The sequence below is a fragment of the Camelus bactrianus genome, chromosome 4 (assembly GCF_048773025.1).
Source record: "Camelus bactrianus isolate YW-2024 breed Bactrian camel chromosome 4, ASM4877302v1, whole genome shotgun sequence".
Classification (NCBI taxonomy): domain Eukaryota; kingdom Metazoa; phylum Chordata; class Mammalia; order Artiodactyla; family Camelidae; genus Camelus; species Camelus bactrianus.
Genome location: NC_133542.1, coordinates 41,312,364 through 41,329,666, shown reverse-complemented (window position 1 = coordinate 41,329,666; position 17,303 = coordinate 41,312,364). Strand labels below are relative to the sequence as shown.

Here is a 17,303-nt window from a genome sequence, read left to right as displayed (position 1 = left end):
TGGATAATTGGGTCTCTATATGTACTGTGTCTTTATCCTGCTGTTTCTTCAAATGTTTTTTTTTATGCCTCCCACCTTACTCTCCTCCCCTTCTAGGACCCACATTCTAAGTATATTGGATAACTTATTATTGTTCTGCACATCACTGAGTCATTTTTTTCTAGGCTTTTTTCTCTGTTTCATTTTGATCACTTCTATTGCTGTGTCTTCAGGTTTACTTGTTTTCTTTTTGGTTTCTTATCTGCTGTTATTTCCATCTGCTGTATTTTTTATCTTACATACTATACTTTTAACTGCTAGAAGTTTCATTTGGATTTTTTTTTCTGTATTCCTTTCTTCATCATGTTTATGTTTTCTTCTACATTCCTAAGCTTGTGGCACATAATTAGTGTAGCTTTTTGAAAATATATTCTTGTCTGCTAATTACAACATGCTTATCTTTTCTTGATCTAATTTTACTGAGTTTTCTCCTACTTCTGGCTCATCTTTTTCTGTTTCTTTATTTACCTAAGTAGTTTTGGATTGGATGCCAGACAGTGTGAATCTTACATTGTTGGTTGCTAGATTTTTGGGATTCCTTTAGATAGTGGTGGACTTTGTTCCATCATGTAGCTAATTCGCTTGGAATTAGTTTGATAATTTTTAGACTTGCTTTTAGGCTTCGTTAGGGTGAGTTTAGAGCAGTCATTATTCTCTGGTTGCTTAAACGTCACTTCTGATGACTCAGTGACCCATGTATTAATCTTTCTGACTGGTGGGAACATGAACGTGTGTGAACTTTGTGAATTGTTTGGGTTATGCTTTTTAGTGCTTCTTTTCCAAGCCTCATGGGGTGTCACCCTCCTCATTCTTAGAGCATTATTGAGCCAAAGATTCAAGGATGGGCCTCTTCAGCTCTCCAGAGCTCTTTTTTCTCTGTGCAGCTCTCTACTTCCAGCATTCTATCATATCATGCAGGTTTTAGCCTTCTCGGCCTCCCTGACCTTTCATCTCTGTCCTTGCCATGCGTGTTGCGTACAAACTGCCTTCCGGAAGTATCAGGGGGGCAATCACGGGATTCACCCTATTTGTTTTCCTGTGTTGCCTGTTACTCAGTATCATAAAATAACTATTTTGTGTATTTTATATGATTTTCTAGTTTCCCATTGTTTTTAGTAATGAGTATAAATCTCAACTCTGGAATCAATTAGGTTCTGAAAGCGTTTGTTTTCATTAATTTCATATGGTCAAGTATTACTAGATATTACTTTTAAAGAGTATTTTATTTTACTTTTGTTAGGTGTGCTTAAAGGGGAAAAGTATTTTAGACTGTTCTGTTTGTTGGATCCTGAACTATGGGTTTCAAATAATGAAATGTGTTAAAGATACCTCATACAGAGAATGGTATCATACACCTTTTATGAAATGGTTGCTTGTACAAAATAATTTCCGGGCTTTCTATGCGCATTAGTACTGCATTTAAAAAAAAGTAGTCCTGAAGAATGAAAGAAAGAAAGTGAACTCTTAAGTTTTGTATTTTTCTACTTGTTTTAGTGTTAGTGAAGGGAAAGTTGATGTAATAAGCTAAAATGATACTCTGGATTCTCTGTGGTTTTAATTTAAATCCGTTATCCCATCTTCTACAAATAATATTGTGAGTTAACATATTCTTTTTTTAGTTCTTATTTTTTATTGAAGTGTAATTGGTTTATAATGTTAGTTTGAGGTGTCCAGCAAAGTGATTCAGTTATACATATATATATATTTTTTCAGATTCGGCCATTACAGTTCATTATAAGAAACTGAATATAATTCCCTGTGCTATAGAGTAGATCCTTGTTGTTTATCTATTTTATATATAGTAGTGTGTATGTATTAATATTCTTGATGATCTGGCATCTAGGGCTTTCTGACCCTGGAGAGACTGCTTCTCCCAGGACTGGCTAGTTCCTAGAAATAGCAACTGACTCTCCTTTGAGCATGCTTTTCATGTGCAAACCAACCAACCAGTCCAGAGCCCGTACCTGCCAACCACCTCCTTTAGCGGTCTCACAGGTGAGCCACTGTCTCCTTGCCCTAATGTCACCCCAGGGCCATGTACGAGGCAACTTGGGGCAGTCCCTACACCCCGGAGCCCGCTGAGATTCACACTAGCCTATCCCATCTGCCTGTCCGTTTCTTCCTGTGAAAACCACGGTAAAGACTCTGGCCCATGCTCCCCCTCACACCTTCTGCCTCCTGACTGACCCTGGGGCTTCCCTACGGCCCCACACAGTGCAGCTTATCCCTTCTGGGGCATGTGAGTAACAAACTATATTTTCAGTGGCAGTTTTCTCCTGATCTGGTGGCCTCACCATACCCGAAACAAAACAAAATTCTGGGTACATTTTAAAACATACTAGAAAATTATTTTTAAAAGTATTAAAATTCGTTTCTTAGAATAATCAAGCCAAATGTATTAAAATAAAAATAGGATTTGAAACAGAAAAAGAGATTCCCATCATAACCAACTAATACCAATTATGTCGCCAATTATTTCAAATTTTAAGGGAATTAGAAGAGAAGGAAATGAAGGGCGTAGAGAAAATGAGAGAACAGCCAGCACTTACTGAACACTTACTGTGCTCCAGGTGCTAAACTAGACACCATTACTTGTACTTTTTTTTTTTTTTAACATTTTTTATTGATTTATAATCATTTTACAATGTTGTGTCAAATTCCAGTGTTCAGCACAATTTTTCAGTCATACGTGGACATATACACACTTATTGTCACATTTTTTTCTCTGTGAGCTACCATAACATTTTGTGTATATTTCCCTGTGCTATACAGTATAATCTTGTTTATCTATTCTATAATTTTGAAATCCCAGTCTATCCCTTCTCACCCTCCGCCCCCCTGGTAACCACAAGTCTCTATTCTCTGTCTATTTCTGAGTCTATTTCTGTCCTGTATTTACGCTTTGTTTTTGTTTGTTTGTTTTTGTTTTTGTTTAGATTCCATATATGAGCGATCTCATATGGTATTTTTCTTTCTCTTTCTGGCTTACTTCACTTAGAATGACATTCTCCAGGAGCATCCATGTTGCTGCAAATGGCATTATGTTGTCAGTTTTTATGGCTGAGTAGTATTCCATTGTATAAATATACCACATCTTCTTTCTCTGGTCACCTGTTGATGGACATGTAGGCTGTTTCCATGTTTTGGCTATTGTGAATAGTGCTGCTATGAACATTGCTTGTACTTTTAACCCCCAACAGGTGGATCAGTTAATAGCTACTCTACTGTTGCCGTAACTGATGCTCAGAAATACTAAGTTTATAAAGGCAAAATTTCTTTTAAAAAACACATTTGTAAAGTCAACCATAGATTAACAATTCAGCGTTTGATTTTGTAAGAACAAGCCTGCCATTTAAAATGTGGCTTTTCTTCAGGACACTGCACTAAATGTAGTGCTGCACGATGGACATGTCACACAGGCAGTGTGGCCAGCAGACGTGTCTCGGTGGCACCATGTACATGCCTAAATGAATCCTGCCCTCCCTCATTTGGGTTGGACTTGGCCGCTGGGCTCCCGCAGTTTGCTCCCTTCAGCAGATGCAAGACTACGCTTTCCCTCCTTTACCCTGTGATGGAGAGGTCAGCCTAGCGGCATACCGGGGGCCTCCCGATGCCCGCAGCCTCCTCTTTCCTTACCTTTTTAGCTGGCAGAGATCTGACCTTTCTTTTATTCAAGCTACTCGTGAAATCCCATTGCCTCTGTGAATCTGACCTAGTTGGAAAAGAACAGGCAAATTCCCCACGCTCTCCCCCGCCCTTGGAGCATTCACTTCTCATTAACTGCTTCCCGTGCAAGAGTGACTCTGCTCCTTCCTGTGTGTAGTGCAAAAGTGACATGCTGCATGCCCCCAGGGACGGGGACAGGGACCTTAGCTGTTGTGGATATTACTATTTAATTTTTACACCGCCAGCGTTTATTTCCATCACACTGTCCTCAGCTGTCCTTTAAAACGAGGTTACTTGATCAGCCACCATCCTCATTCAGAGTGCTGTCAGGATGTTGTCATACCTGGGTAGGCGCTACACTCATGCTGTTCCTTTTGCCCATGACCCAGGCACTTGGGGAACATCTATTCCTATTTCAAAACCCAGAATAAGTGATGCTGGCCTGTGTGACTCTGTACCATTCTCCTGTTTCATCCAGTTCCTGTGGTGTGATTCAGGTGTTCCATAACTCTTCACCTGCTGTCTTTAAGGAAGGAGACAGTGTGTCTCTGGTGCCCAGCAGCAGGCATGGAGGGGCTCTCGTGAAATGAGGAACACAGTTAAATGCATATTGCTTTACAGAGAGATGGTCCCCTCCACTTCCAGACCTTTGGTTAGTTTATACATGTTCTCTTCTTCTGGCTGAGAGTAGGGGTGAGTGGGCGTCATTCTTTGTCACCTTTCATGGGGCTCTGTACTCACCATTGGATTGGGAAGGTCTGAAAAACAGAGTTTAGAGTGTTGAGAGGAGACTCCATAACTGAGCAGTGCTGATCCAAGAGTGTCGCAGTGTTTGCCTTAGGAATTGATCTTCTCATGGAATAAAAGGAAGGAATCCTTGTGCTGAAAGGAAACATTAATCTTCTGGAGTTTGAAACTATTTTCTCACCTTTTCCCACATTCCGAAGACTTGAGAAAGAAACTGGGCATTCGTAGTGCATAGCAGGATCATGGCAGGGCCACAGCAGGGTGGCTAGGATTTAGATTTGCACAAGTCATCAACAGGTTTTTTTTTTTCCTAGTGGTTGCCTTCAAATCGCCTGTCTTTGGGGGCTATACATTTCTCCTTCAGCTTGGGGATCTAGCAAGTCATGCCAGTGCATTTGAGATGGAATGATGCTGGGTTTCAATCAAAAAGAGTAATAATAGTAACAACCTTTTGTAAGGTTGTTAGGAGGGTTAAATTAGTTCACATAAGTAAAGGATGTTAGAACAAAGCCTGGTAAATGGAAAGCGCTCAATATCCATATCATTGTTACTGTTTAATAATGAAAAGTGACAACCTTTAGTTTAAAAAAGACAGCAAACATTTCACATGGAGTTATTTATCATGGATGTGGCTTATTCATGGGCCCACTGAAGAAGGGAAGAAGGGAAACATCTTGATTTTGAGCAGAAACAGTGATTACCTGTCATAAGTGTCAGTCAGTTTTATGTCCTGGTGATTTTGTACAGATCTAAATTTAAAAATCTGCTGAATATTTTAGGCAGTTATTACTTATAGAGCACTTCCTTTATGTCCTGTAAATCTAAAGACTTAGATTTAATGACCCTGTAAATCTGAAGGTTTGTAATACCTATAAAAGTTTGGATTAATCCATAAATTCATCGGCTAAGTGAAGGAGGCAAATTAAATGCCTGTTTTAATCTTTGCATGTTTACACTAGTCAGACTTTTAACAAATTGATTTAAGCTTTTTGAGAATTATTGAGCAAAATTCTTGGTTTGCCAAATTCTGCATTAATAGAACTTTCTGTTATGTATTATTACATAATTTGCTTTGCATGTGGATAGAAACAAAGTATAACAAATATTTTTCTTTCATGACTTCAGTAAGGAATGAAGGTTCTAGAAAGCCCCCCCCCATAGTTATCTTGGAGCAATTACTGCAGATTTTGAACATTTTCAGAGTTGATAATAAAAGTGTGTCATGCCTACATCAAACTATTTCAGGCTTATTATCTGGCCAGCTATTATTCTGTGGTTATTCAGGAGAGACCTGGTTTAACAGAAATCATGTAATGGTCAGGGCCAGATTTAATGAAAATTGAGCAGATCACGCAGAGTGCTAATACAGTGTTTTCTTAGGACACCTCTGTTGCCTTCCTTAGAAGTGTTTTGTTATTGTGTTGGTGGTTAACACAGGAATGACTTGGGGACATTTTGTCAGTTTAATCGCACTGTAGCAAGAATCAAGAGACCTTGTTATAAGGCCTGGTTTTGCCATTAGCCTGATCTGGATTTAGTCTGGTCTCTTAATAGCACTGTGCCTCAGTTTATATGTCTGCAGTAGACGATGGATTTGAAGTAGAGGATCTTGACGGCCCTTTGCAACTCTGGGATCCTAATTCTATATGCCTTTAGCTCTAACGTTCTTTGAAATATGACAAACCTTGAGTGCTGGTCTGAGTTAATTAGGATTTGATGGTAAACTGTCCAGGAAATTGAGACACAGGGGAAGTCACAGTCAACAGGGTTACTGAGCCCAACTCTTGGTATGTCATTCTTCTGTTTTATCAAGCATGAGGTTGCCTCTGGAACACAAGTCTGAAAATTCAAGTACTCTCAGTTCCTTAAGCCCCACTACGACAGCACTGTGGCCAGGTTGACCATGCATTAGACACACTCTGTTTTGCTTTGACACTTATTTAATGAAAGGAAGATGACTTCCTGTTAATTGGAATTCTCTAAAACCATTTGGCATGTGGCTGAGCTGAGCCAATTGGGAAGAAAAAAGACAAAATATTCTAGACAGGATAGACATCCAGTTACAGAGCTGGTTTCATTGCAACCCAGCTGAACTCCATCTCCAGGATGCTATGACCATTTGCTGGTATCAAATGCAAACAAAAGATGCACCTGGACTTTTTAAGCTCCTATGATAAACTAAAGGGATGAGGAAATGAAACAATTTTCATGATGTAGTTTCAAAGACAGCTTAAGCTTTTTTTTTTTTTTTTTCTGGAAAAAGCTTAACATTTTGTGCCATTCAGTTAAGTGGGATACAAAATATAGGTGACCAGATTTTTGAGTTAGATGAGAATAGAGACTTAAATACCCGTGACGCTGAGAGATCACAGTTCAATCAGCTGTTTCTTAAACCATGAGCTGCTGTTGGTGGAGGATGAATTCCTAGGTCCAGGCGGGGTTTTCAAGGCAGGTCCACACCACAGCAGGTATTAAGTGAGGCCATCAGTGCAAGAGTTCATTGTAATTGTTTCTTGGGTCTGACGCATTGTCAGCCAGCTGTATTCAATTTACTTCCTTAGTTTTGATAGCCACGACATTTATTATCTGTTCAAACACAGGCAGATTAAACACCAAAAGAGGATTACTTCGCTGAACAAAGCAGTCACACATGAGCTATCTGCTTCTATTTTTCTGTTTTTGTTTAAGAAAGAAAAGAAGGCTGGGTTTAGGAGTGCCAGGATTCTCGGCAGGGTAGGGCCGGCTGGGAGACAGGCCATGAAGCAGTTTCTGATTGGACTCACCCGTCTAGAACGTGCACACTGTGAGGCCAGCCCGCCTTAGATTTCCTTCTGGGCGAGGGCAGGGGGGAAAGTGAGCCTCTCCTCCAAGCAATTTTCTAGTGTAATTGATACCAACTTTTGGATATTTCCTTAAGAACATTGAACTATTTTCAAAGCATACAGATTATTATTTTTTATGTCTTAAACATGGAAATAACAATAAACACCCAGAGATGATTTTTGTTGAGAGACAGCAGGGAGTAACCAGGGGATCTTGCACTTGGATACACATCAGAAGCATCTGAAGACCACACCAGAATCCACCTCACCCCACACCTCCAGGGATGGGTCCTGCTAGAAGCACACTAAAGACGGGCTGGAGTAACTCCCAGAGCAGCAGCTTAGGAGTGCCCTGCCTCACCTCACCTTCAGATTGTTAGCATTGATTTCCATCTGATAGGCCTATTAGAGATGACGGACTTGGAACTCAGCAGGATGTATGCATCTGCTATTGGAATGTATGATTTTGTCCATAATCTAACTGAAAGATGTTTCTCATGTTGATTGAAACCTCTCTGTAGTGAATTATAGAGAATTGCTCGTTTTGATAGAGTTCTTAAAGATATACTCAGTATTTCTCTGCTCTCCCCATTGGAAGTGTGTTTTGTATTTCCCCACTCTTGTCTTGTGGTTTGAGTCACCAGCATGACATCTGATACTTTGTTTTTGTTCATTATTTATTAATAATTCTTAGACATTTACCTATGAATTATTAAGCAATAGATGAAATGAAACAAATGTTGAGTTTAGTGGCCAAGTGACATATTTCTGATTTAGCACGGTGAACTGAATTTGGGAGACGCTGTAAATTAAATGCGTAATGGCTATTTTGTATTGAAATTTGATAAATAACTTAAAGAATAACTTCATAAAAGCTAAAACTTAATTTTACTGCAATCTTAATTTTTCTTCATTTCCTAACTGTTCCAAGTTAATTATTTTAAAATGAAATATAATAAACTGAAGGCTCTTCTGGAGTAAAGGCGCAGTTGAATACTACTAATATACTTACTTTCTTTTATTATTTGTGTGCCATCAGTAATTTTCTTACAGAATGACTAAAAGCTGGGAGACAGAAAAGAGAATTTCTTATAAAACAAGTATCCTCTGTTTTCACTTTTATTTTGGATTTGACGTATGCAGGGAAAGTTCTTTGAAGATGCAGTTTGAAAGCTTTCTTTATTTTCTTCTGTTTTGTAGAACTGTTAGGTCATGTTCGACCGCACTGTAACTTTTAGAACAACAACAACACAAAAACAACTCCTAAAATACAAAAGTGAGTATACTTCCTACTTTGAATCATTCTACCTTTAGGCATATGTTTTTTCACTTTACTGAGTGGGATAGAGAAATACAAAATACAGATACCACCCAATTTCAGCCTCTCTGAGAAACTTTGAGACATACTTGAGTTTTGTCTTTTTGCCTACTCGCGATTATCCTCGTGACCATCAGAGGGCCTTTGGACAGGTAGCTGGATGGAGTGGGGGTGAGCAGTGCAGAGCAGAGTGTTGTTGTAGCGTAAAGGCTGGTGATCAGCCCGCGGTCCCTGCCATCTACCTCGGCGTGGATCAGCAGGCCTGCTCTGGGTCACTTTGACTGATCTTGGGGCGGAGTGAATGCTGAAAAAGCTTATTCAGGAAACTCAGAAAGGTAAACTTTCTCTGAGATCATTCACAACTTTAGGGTTTGATGACTCATCAAGATGACCCCCTCAATGGTCTTTCCCTTAGATAAGAGTGTGGAGAGTCATAAGACCGGGTGGAAGGAGGGGCCTTGGGGCTCATCTTTGTAGCCTTTCCTCCTTCAAGGAGCCACTTCTCTGGTATCCAGGTGAGGAGCTCATTCCAACCATGGGTTGTGAATGGATTGAGCTTCACATGAAGAGGCTGATCACTGAATGAAACCATTTTAGGTAAATAAAACTATAAAGCTGAGAGACTGATCTGTCTTGTATAACTTGTAAACTGATTGTCAAGGTATTTGTGAAAGATGAGTCCAAACACAGCTGTAGCAGTGGCTGATTGATGAAAATGAATCTGGTAAAAGTTGACTGTGTCCAGCAATCATATTTTAAAGATGTATCTTAACCAAAGCACTTGGGGTCAAAGTAGAGGATAGATATCTTGCCCTTACGGTGCTTTTAATCTGATTTAAGAATGCGGATTTTAAATAAGTGTTGTTTTATAACCTATTTTTAATATGTTAGAGATGCTTTCAATGACAATATGGTATTTTTAGTAGCTGCCCAGTATTCTCTTTTATGGATGTAATCTGATTTTTTGCACTGAGACCCTATTTATTGACGATTTAGGTGTTTCTCATTTCTCCCTCTTATTATCTACCCTTTTTTCCCAGCCACAAGGACGTTGCATTGACTATCCCTGTACACACATCTTTTTACACTAGTTAGCTGGTTCTTTTATAATAAGTATTTATTTAGTGAGAAATAAGTGCTGTGCATCATGCATATGGTAGGGAAATTTCAAATAGCACGGAGATGTATGAAGTGAGGGGGAAACCAGCCTCTTCTTAGTCCCTCCCTAGAGATAACCACTTCTAAACATTTTCTTCTTTATCTGTGCCGACGTTTTTGGTTTTCAGTACAGGAGATGGCAGGTATGAAAGTAATGAGGATGTGGAGTGGATGCACTGTAGGGCGTGGACACGCACCTGGGGCTGTAGCTGAGGGCCTCACAGGAACACTTGCTGGAGCCAGTGACTGCTGGTGTGGATGTGGAGGTGGAATTTCAATCTGTTCCAGTGTGTTTTCCTGGATCTTTCAGTGACAGCCATCCAGAGTGGAGGCACAGAAACAAATCAAGAAAGCATCAGTGCAGAGAAGTGAGCAAGCTTAACCTCCGGCAGACAGGGAATGATGTAGGTCCCTGAAATGGGAAATTCCCTCTGTAGGGAGCTGAGAATTAGATGCCGACTTTAGAGCTGACCAATACGTGGATGCGAGCTTAATGGAACCGTTGATAATTGCCTCCAGAGGGGCATGATTTCAGCAAGGGAACCTGGTAAGAGCGTTACAGTGTGTCATTTAAACCAGAGATGATGAGCTTTTTCATAGGGGAAGAGTCAGGGAAAAGAGAAAGGCACATCTGTAAGAAATAAAGTCCAGGAAGAAGCAGTGGGGGCCCCAGAGAGGGGCTGTTTTACACGACAGGGGATGAGACTTGGTCTCATGGACCTGGAATCTTTTCTGAGGGTACTTGCTTCCTAGGGTTCAAGACGAAAACCAGATTGTAGGCAATTCAAGAGGGAATTGGAGAAGAGGTTTCCGAATCCAGGCATAAGCTCCCTTTGAGTTTGAATATGAATAAAGATACAGAAAATATGGAAAAGCTTCCTGCCCACAAGGAGAATTTGCATGCAAGTCTCAATGTTTTTCTTTAAAAATAGAGCTTTGCTGGATCTAGGATTAGCCCCCCACATTCCCTGCGGATGAAGCAATAGACTTCCCCTCCTGTAGCTAACCCAAATCCACGTCCCAGAGCTGTGACCAGGGGTGGGCATCTGCGGTGCCCTGCCCCGGCTGCTGCCATCCCGCCTTGCCCCAGCCAGTGGCTTCTAGACCTGAGAGGGCTTCACTGCTGCTGACCCGTGGTGTGGTCTGTGCTGGTTCCGGGCTCCTACCTTGCTCCCTGAGTCACATCTCGAACCCTGCTGGGAGGCTCCTCTAAGCCTGAGTCACTGGCGAGAGTTTCAGAACTTGAATTCTGATTGGTTCCTGCTGTGGGTCGCTGCCATGGCAACCTGCCTCACTCTCCCCCTGCTGCCCTGCTGCCCTGCTGCCCTCTTTCTTCCTCATTTCTTCTGCACCTTGGAACTTCATCCCCGTGCCTGGGTGAAGCTGTCCCTGACCTTTCCTCTTCAGATCTTGGCTTCCAGACGCCTGGCTTACGGCTGTTGCTGTGGCCTGGTGGCACACGTGCCTAAGCCTAGTCATGCAGACCTGGGTTCCGGGACCTGCTTTGCCACGTAGTATTTCTGTGGGGTCAGGCAAGTCACTTAACGTCTCAGCACCGGTGTCCACATTTTCCATTTCAGTAATAAGAACTTCTGTCTGCATTTCTGTCATCTCATCCTAAGAAAATGGGTACTAAAGGTAGATGTGGAAGGCTTGATTTAAAACGTGGAGGGTTTAATTTAAGACTTTGAGGCATGTGTGAGATCCTCTTGGGGAGACCCTGGGGCACCTTAAAGAGGTCACAGTCATTTGGGAGAGCTGGGCCATCTGTATCAGGACACATGGGCAGAGGAGCAAATGCCGAGTTCCACTAGGAACCCCAGATTGAAAGTGTCAGGGTAGGGGCAGCTGCCTCAGAAGAGTTGTTGGTTTGGGATCAGACTGCTGCTCTCTTGGTCCTGAGGTCCCAGGGTCAGGTGCTGTGGGATTATTCATTTTAAGGATGGATAATGAGTTTCCCAAACAATGCCGGGAGGCAGCCTGCACTGCACCCTGGGGATGATGATAAACTTAACCTCACAAGGGCACCGTAAGGATGAATGGGATGATTGGGGCCTGACACATCATGATGATGGGTACACAGTAGTGGCCTTCATTTTTTTTTGCTCGGCTCAGCCCACTTGTTTGGACCCTGTGCTAATTCTTGCATCCCTGGGGGCCTGAACCATTGCTTAGAGATTGCTCCAGCCTACGGAGCCCAGGCTGCCCTCCTGGCTGACCCCTGAGGCAGCTGTACCCCACTCCAGACCTCCATGTCCTCCTGAATCTCTACCTCTCCAGCCCCCACCTTCCTGGGTAGCCCCATGCCAGACCTCAGCCTCCCTCCTCTACTTGAAATGGGTAAAAGGCCATGTCTGGTCAGTGGGTACCTGCAGTTTTGTGTCCTAGATTTGGGGTAGTGAGCTGAAGCAGCCTGAGATTTTAAGAGATAAAGGATGTGGATGTAACTTCTTATCAGATTAAAATAAGAAGTTTTAAATATTATCCCTGTTTTATTTTTTGTTTAATTTTTAAAAATAAAAAGTTTTTTTAATTTTTGAAGGAGGAGATAATCATTTTTTAATTAATTAATTAATTTTAATAGAGGTACAGGGGATTGAATCCAGGACCTCACACATGCTAAGCATGTGTTCTACCACTGAGCTATACCCTCCCTCCACTTTTTATTTTATTTTTTCTGTCCCTGTTTTATTATAGTAATGTCCTCTGGGAACTTTAATGTAGGTACTGTTTTGTTTATTGTTCATGCTATCTGATAAACATATTAATTCATTCAAAAATAGCATTTCATTCAAAAGCATTAATTTCTGCTTTTTTGAATTGCTACTATTATGGTAAGTACAGGAGATATTCAGAGATGAATATTAGTAAGAGCAATAGCTAATATCTACTTAGTACTTTCTTGTGCCAGGTACTCTTCTGGGCATGTTCCCATGTGTTCACTCGTGAGTCCTCAGTACCTACTCCATGAAGTTATCTCTTACGTACAGATGAGGGAAGAAAGAGACCCAGAGAGCCTAAATAACTTGCTCAAGGTCACACAGCTATTAGGTAGCAGAGCTGGGCTGTGAGCACAGGCAGTCTAGTGTTTTAGTGTCTCTGCTCTGGGTTCTTGCTACTTAAGGGATACCTCAGTGTCACATCACTTGGGAGCTGGTTAGACAAGCAGAGTATCAGGCTGCGCCCAGTACCACGCAGTCAGGTTGTGCATTTTCATGATAGTCCCAGGTGACGCAAGTGCACAGTCAAGTTTGAGAGCTGCTGCTCCAAACCACTCTGCTTTGTTGTTTCTCCAGCCATAAGAACTTGATAATGAGGCGAATTACACATAACACTGCAGGGGGTTGAATGGGCATGTAAACATTTATAACTCACCAGGTGCGTGGCAACTTCCTGCCCTGCCAACGTTTGGCTCAAACAGTCTGAATTTGAATTTGGTGCTGCAGGCATTTCAGAGCCCTTCCCAGACATCCTCACGGCACACACTTGTGTCTCTTGTCTTTCTCTGTGTGCATGCATACACACTCCTACTCACGTTTGGCTTACTGTGAGGTTTAATAAGTTAGGAAGAAATATGGGGATGTCATGTGCGCAGGGCAGAGTCACATCTCATGCTCGTGGCTTTTTTTAAATTGAAGTATAGTTGATTTACAATGTGTTAATTTCTGGTGTACATCATGGTGATTCATTTTATACACGTATATATTCCTTTCATAGTCCTCTTCATTATAGGTTATTACAAGCTATTGAATATGGTTCCCTGTGCTATACAGTAGGGCCTTGTTTATCTATTTTATATACAGTAGTGTGTATCTGCAAATCCCGAGCTTCCACTTTATTCCTCCCCAGCCCCTTTCCCTCCCTGGTAACCACAGGTTTGTTTTCTACCTCTCTGAGTCTGCCTCTTTTTTAAGTTCATTAGTGTCCTTTGCTCATGGCTTTTTGCATCTCTTCTTGTCCATCGAGACCCTCTCCAAAGCCTGTGCTCCCCAGGACGTGCAGCCTTGCCCACTGCCACAGGAAATAGCCCCGACGGGCTGGTCCTCATCCCCTCCCACCCCCCCCCATTCCAGTAAAAAAATTATTTTCTTGTTGCATAAGTGATTATAATCCAGATGTAATACATAATAGACATAGAAGGAGCAACTAACTGGCCTCTGGGGAGTTGGCTCACTGCAAGGACAAGAATGAGGGAGATGTTGCCAGACAGAGAAGGGCACATGGGAAAAAAGGGGTGGGGGACCTGAAAGAGCATTGCTTGCTCCTGTTCTGGGGGGAGGTGGGTGTGGCCCAGAGCATGGCCAGCGTGTGGGCAGAGACGGAAGATGAGGCTGCGTAGTGAACGGCTTTCGGCTTTATTAACCACAACATGGTTTCAGAATTTTACTCTGTGGCAGCCATTCTGTTAAGGGCTTTACATGAATATCATCTGCAAACACACCCTTTGGTGCAATAAGCATCATTATCTTCATTTGGCAGATGATGAAAAGTGACAGCAGAGGTTTGGTGACGTCCCAAAGCCACACAGCTAGGCATAGTGTCTGGATCTGTTCATCCTGTGACCCTGGGCTTCAGTCACTGTGCTTTCCAGCGTGGGATCAACAGTCTGTTTAGCAAGTACTTTAAAAGCCATCATAAATATACTGCTGATGTGTAAAATGAATACAGTTAACATCAGTACAGAGCACGCTGTATTTTTTTGGTTTGATTCTGGGTCATTTGGAGAGCCTGGCTTTCTGGCAGTCCGGGGTAGAGCGTGTGAATTCAGGCCCAGGGTTTGTGTACAAGGGTTTGGGACTTCAGCACTTTCTAACACTGCAGCATGACCTGTCGTTGAGGTTTCCTTTGCCTAGCTAGTTTTGGGGCTTCCTTAAAATGTGGGCTTTTAAGAAAACATGTGATTTCTGGAGCTGGAAGAGAAGTTCTGCTTAGTCTCTGAATCCTTTACTGATGTTGTGGTGATTCTGCTGTTGTGGTTGGTGGTGTCACTGTCTTGTTTCAGGGGAAAAATTTCTTCTGTTAGTTTGTAGACAAGTAATAGGGATATTTTGTTTACCTTGAAATTCTTAGGAACGCTGTTTTTCTAGACACATCAGATCTAATAAAGATTTTCGGGTTTCTTTAGTTTCTTCTGCTTCTCCCGTGGTGCAGTGTCAGCTAGCCGCCTGGTTATTATCCTGCGCTTGGTGATGTCACCCCCTCAGCATCCGCTTCTGTCTCCTCTGCATCCCTTCACTTTCCTTCTAATGTTTGGTCCTATGAACTGCTACGGAATGCCTCACCCTCCTCGGCACTGACCGCAGGAGAGCATGCTCGCATTTTCTGTTTGGAACCAAGAAACAAGTGCGGTTTAGGAAGCGTGGCAATCATGTAAGTGGTGGGAAAATAAGTTAAGAGGGTGTGAACTCGGGCTATTCAGTTACCTTCAGTAGACCTCAGTTTCCTCAGTTATAAAGGAGGAGGCAGGTCTAGGGCCTTTAGAAGAGGCCTTTAAGGGTCCCTCAGTGAGGTCTGAAGTTCACGTACATAGGAAATTTCATCATCAGTTCTTGGCTATCTTTATGTTTAAGTGGTTATAACAACTCTTGTAAATTGAACTGTAATAGCCCGTTTCCCATGTACATTTTATTAATAGCTTTAATGAATTGTGAATGACAGTTTAATTAGAGCCTCCGTGTATAATTAGGACAACCTTTTTTTTCCCTAAGAGGATCTATTTTTCATTTCTGAGGATGCAGCTTACCTCTAACGTAGGTAAGCATTTTCCAAAGTAGAAAAGCTTTTTCTGTCTTCTTGATAAATGTGACGATCATTTTACACTTTCTTGAAAAGCCATGTGAAAAATACAGAGAGCGGTTTTGTCCTGGGTTTTACACTGGGCTCATAACCCAGACAAACGTGACCTAAGGCTGTACATGTTGTGTCCTGGTAACAACGCAGTGTGGAATTTAAGAAACTGTTTTCTATTTACTACTTACTTTCCTACTTTTTGTGTAAAGCAGCTTTACAGCCACTTCATCTCTGTGTTTGAGTGCTAACTTTTTAAAGCTGGCAAGTAGATTTTCATTAATAGCGTTCTTATCTCTTGTGAAGGTGCCACATTAAACATGTAAAAGAAAATCAACCTTATCTGATGGATGGCCTCCAGTTAATGGGCGAGGAACCATTTGTATTTGGCTTTGCAGTGTGTTTTTGTACTTAGATTTGAGCATGGGTGTGCCTGATATTCTGGGAATTTACAATACCTCAAACAAATAAGGAAGTCCCACTGTGCAGACAGACCCAGAAGGAACTGGAAAGCTGACACATAGACCTTTGTCCTTCCCCAGCTACTTTGCTGAATTCTTATCTGTGGTGGGCCATGACCCTCAGTGTTCTGGGATGAAACATCCCTCCCCAGCTGCATGGCTCTCTCTTTTCCTATGTCATCTTTTGATTCATGCGCTCAGAAACTGAGTGCATCTTCGAGTATTTAGAGATTGAAACCCTGAATTATTCAGGTGTTCTTCTCACTCCAGTTATGAGGGAGGTAACTGGAATCACCGTTGCTGTGAAGAGGCAGTGTGTCCTATTATGCTCATGGATTATTTGCATTTCCTGTGGTTAATCCCACTCTGGATAAAGTCTAAGTCTGTGTCAGGAAGTGAGCCTCATCTGGCCTCACATTACAGGTTGTGGCAGAGGTTGGAGCAATACCTCAGCAGAAGAGATGGCAGTTGGCAGAAGCCCCCTGAAGTTCCACTTGTCCCCAAACATCTACTCCACTGGCCCGACCATAGGGGCCTAAGAAAATGTGTCCCCATTGGTTAAGTTTAATGGGAGCAGGAAGAGGAGTGATTTGGTGTCTGGTCTAAAGAGGGTGGATGGGGAGAGGCAGCTTGATGGTGCATAGGTGACTAGGTGCCTTGGAAGACTGGTGACAACCTGCATCTTATACACAGTTTTATAAAATAACGTCTGTTGTTGACATATTTGGCTTCCAAGTTAATTTAGAAAGTAGAGGATTGGAGCCAGATCATCTTGTGTAACTGAAGATTTGTGAGCCCTATTAGAAAAATTCTAAAATGTGATTTATTATTAGTTACCAGTTATAAAAATAGTTTACCAAATCTGGAAAATACAGAGTAAGGGAAAAACTCACAAGCATTGCCACCAAGAAGATACAATTTTGTTGATATTGTGTCTATTCTGTGTGCATCAGTAGATTTTGAACAGGTGTCATGTGTTCGTACTGCCTGCTTTCTCCCTAATAGATGATGAATGTGTTTTCTTGCTTGTATTTTCCCAAAGCATTACTTTTATTGTTGCCTAACATGATGTGAGACCACCTTAAAATAAGATACTCAGTTATGACGAAGGTACTTGAGTTTTTCATTGTAGGGAAAACCAAGGTTTAATTAAGGGTAGCCTTGTATGAATATGGGTCCTAGAGGTTTATATCATGATAGAAATAGAAGGCATTTTTGAGTTTATCTAGTCTCTTATTGTATACGTGCAAGGGAATTATGGCCCACGTGATTTATGCGACTGCTCAAAGTCAAACATTTTAATGG

General features: G+C 41.7%; 1 protein-coding gene across 2 annotated transcripts in view; it reads left to right on the top strand.

The window, feature by feature from the left end:
- Positions 1-17,303, top strand: part of LOC105067298 (guanine nucleotide-binding protein G(q) subunit alpha) — a 261,951-nt gene that overhangs the window by 60,283 nt on the left and 184,365 nt on the right. Inside the window, exon 1 of one of the 2 annotated variants that reach the window (XM_045515156.2) lies at positions 8,472-8,550. The exons of the other annotated variant lie outside the window; for it this stretch is intronic. Within the exon in view, the coding sequence (XP_045371112.1) occupies positions 8,487-8,550 (64 nt within the window). The 5' untranslated portion in view covers positions 8,472-8,486. Of the gene's footprint in view, positions 1-8,471; positions 8,551-17,303 lie in introns of those variants that run through there. 2 annotated transcript variants of the gene reach the window in all.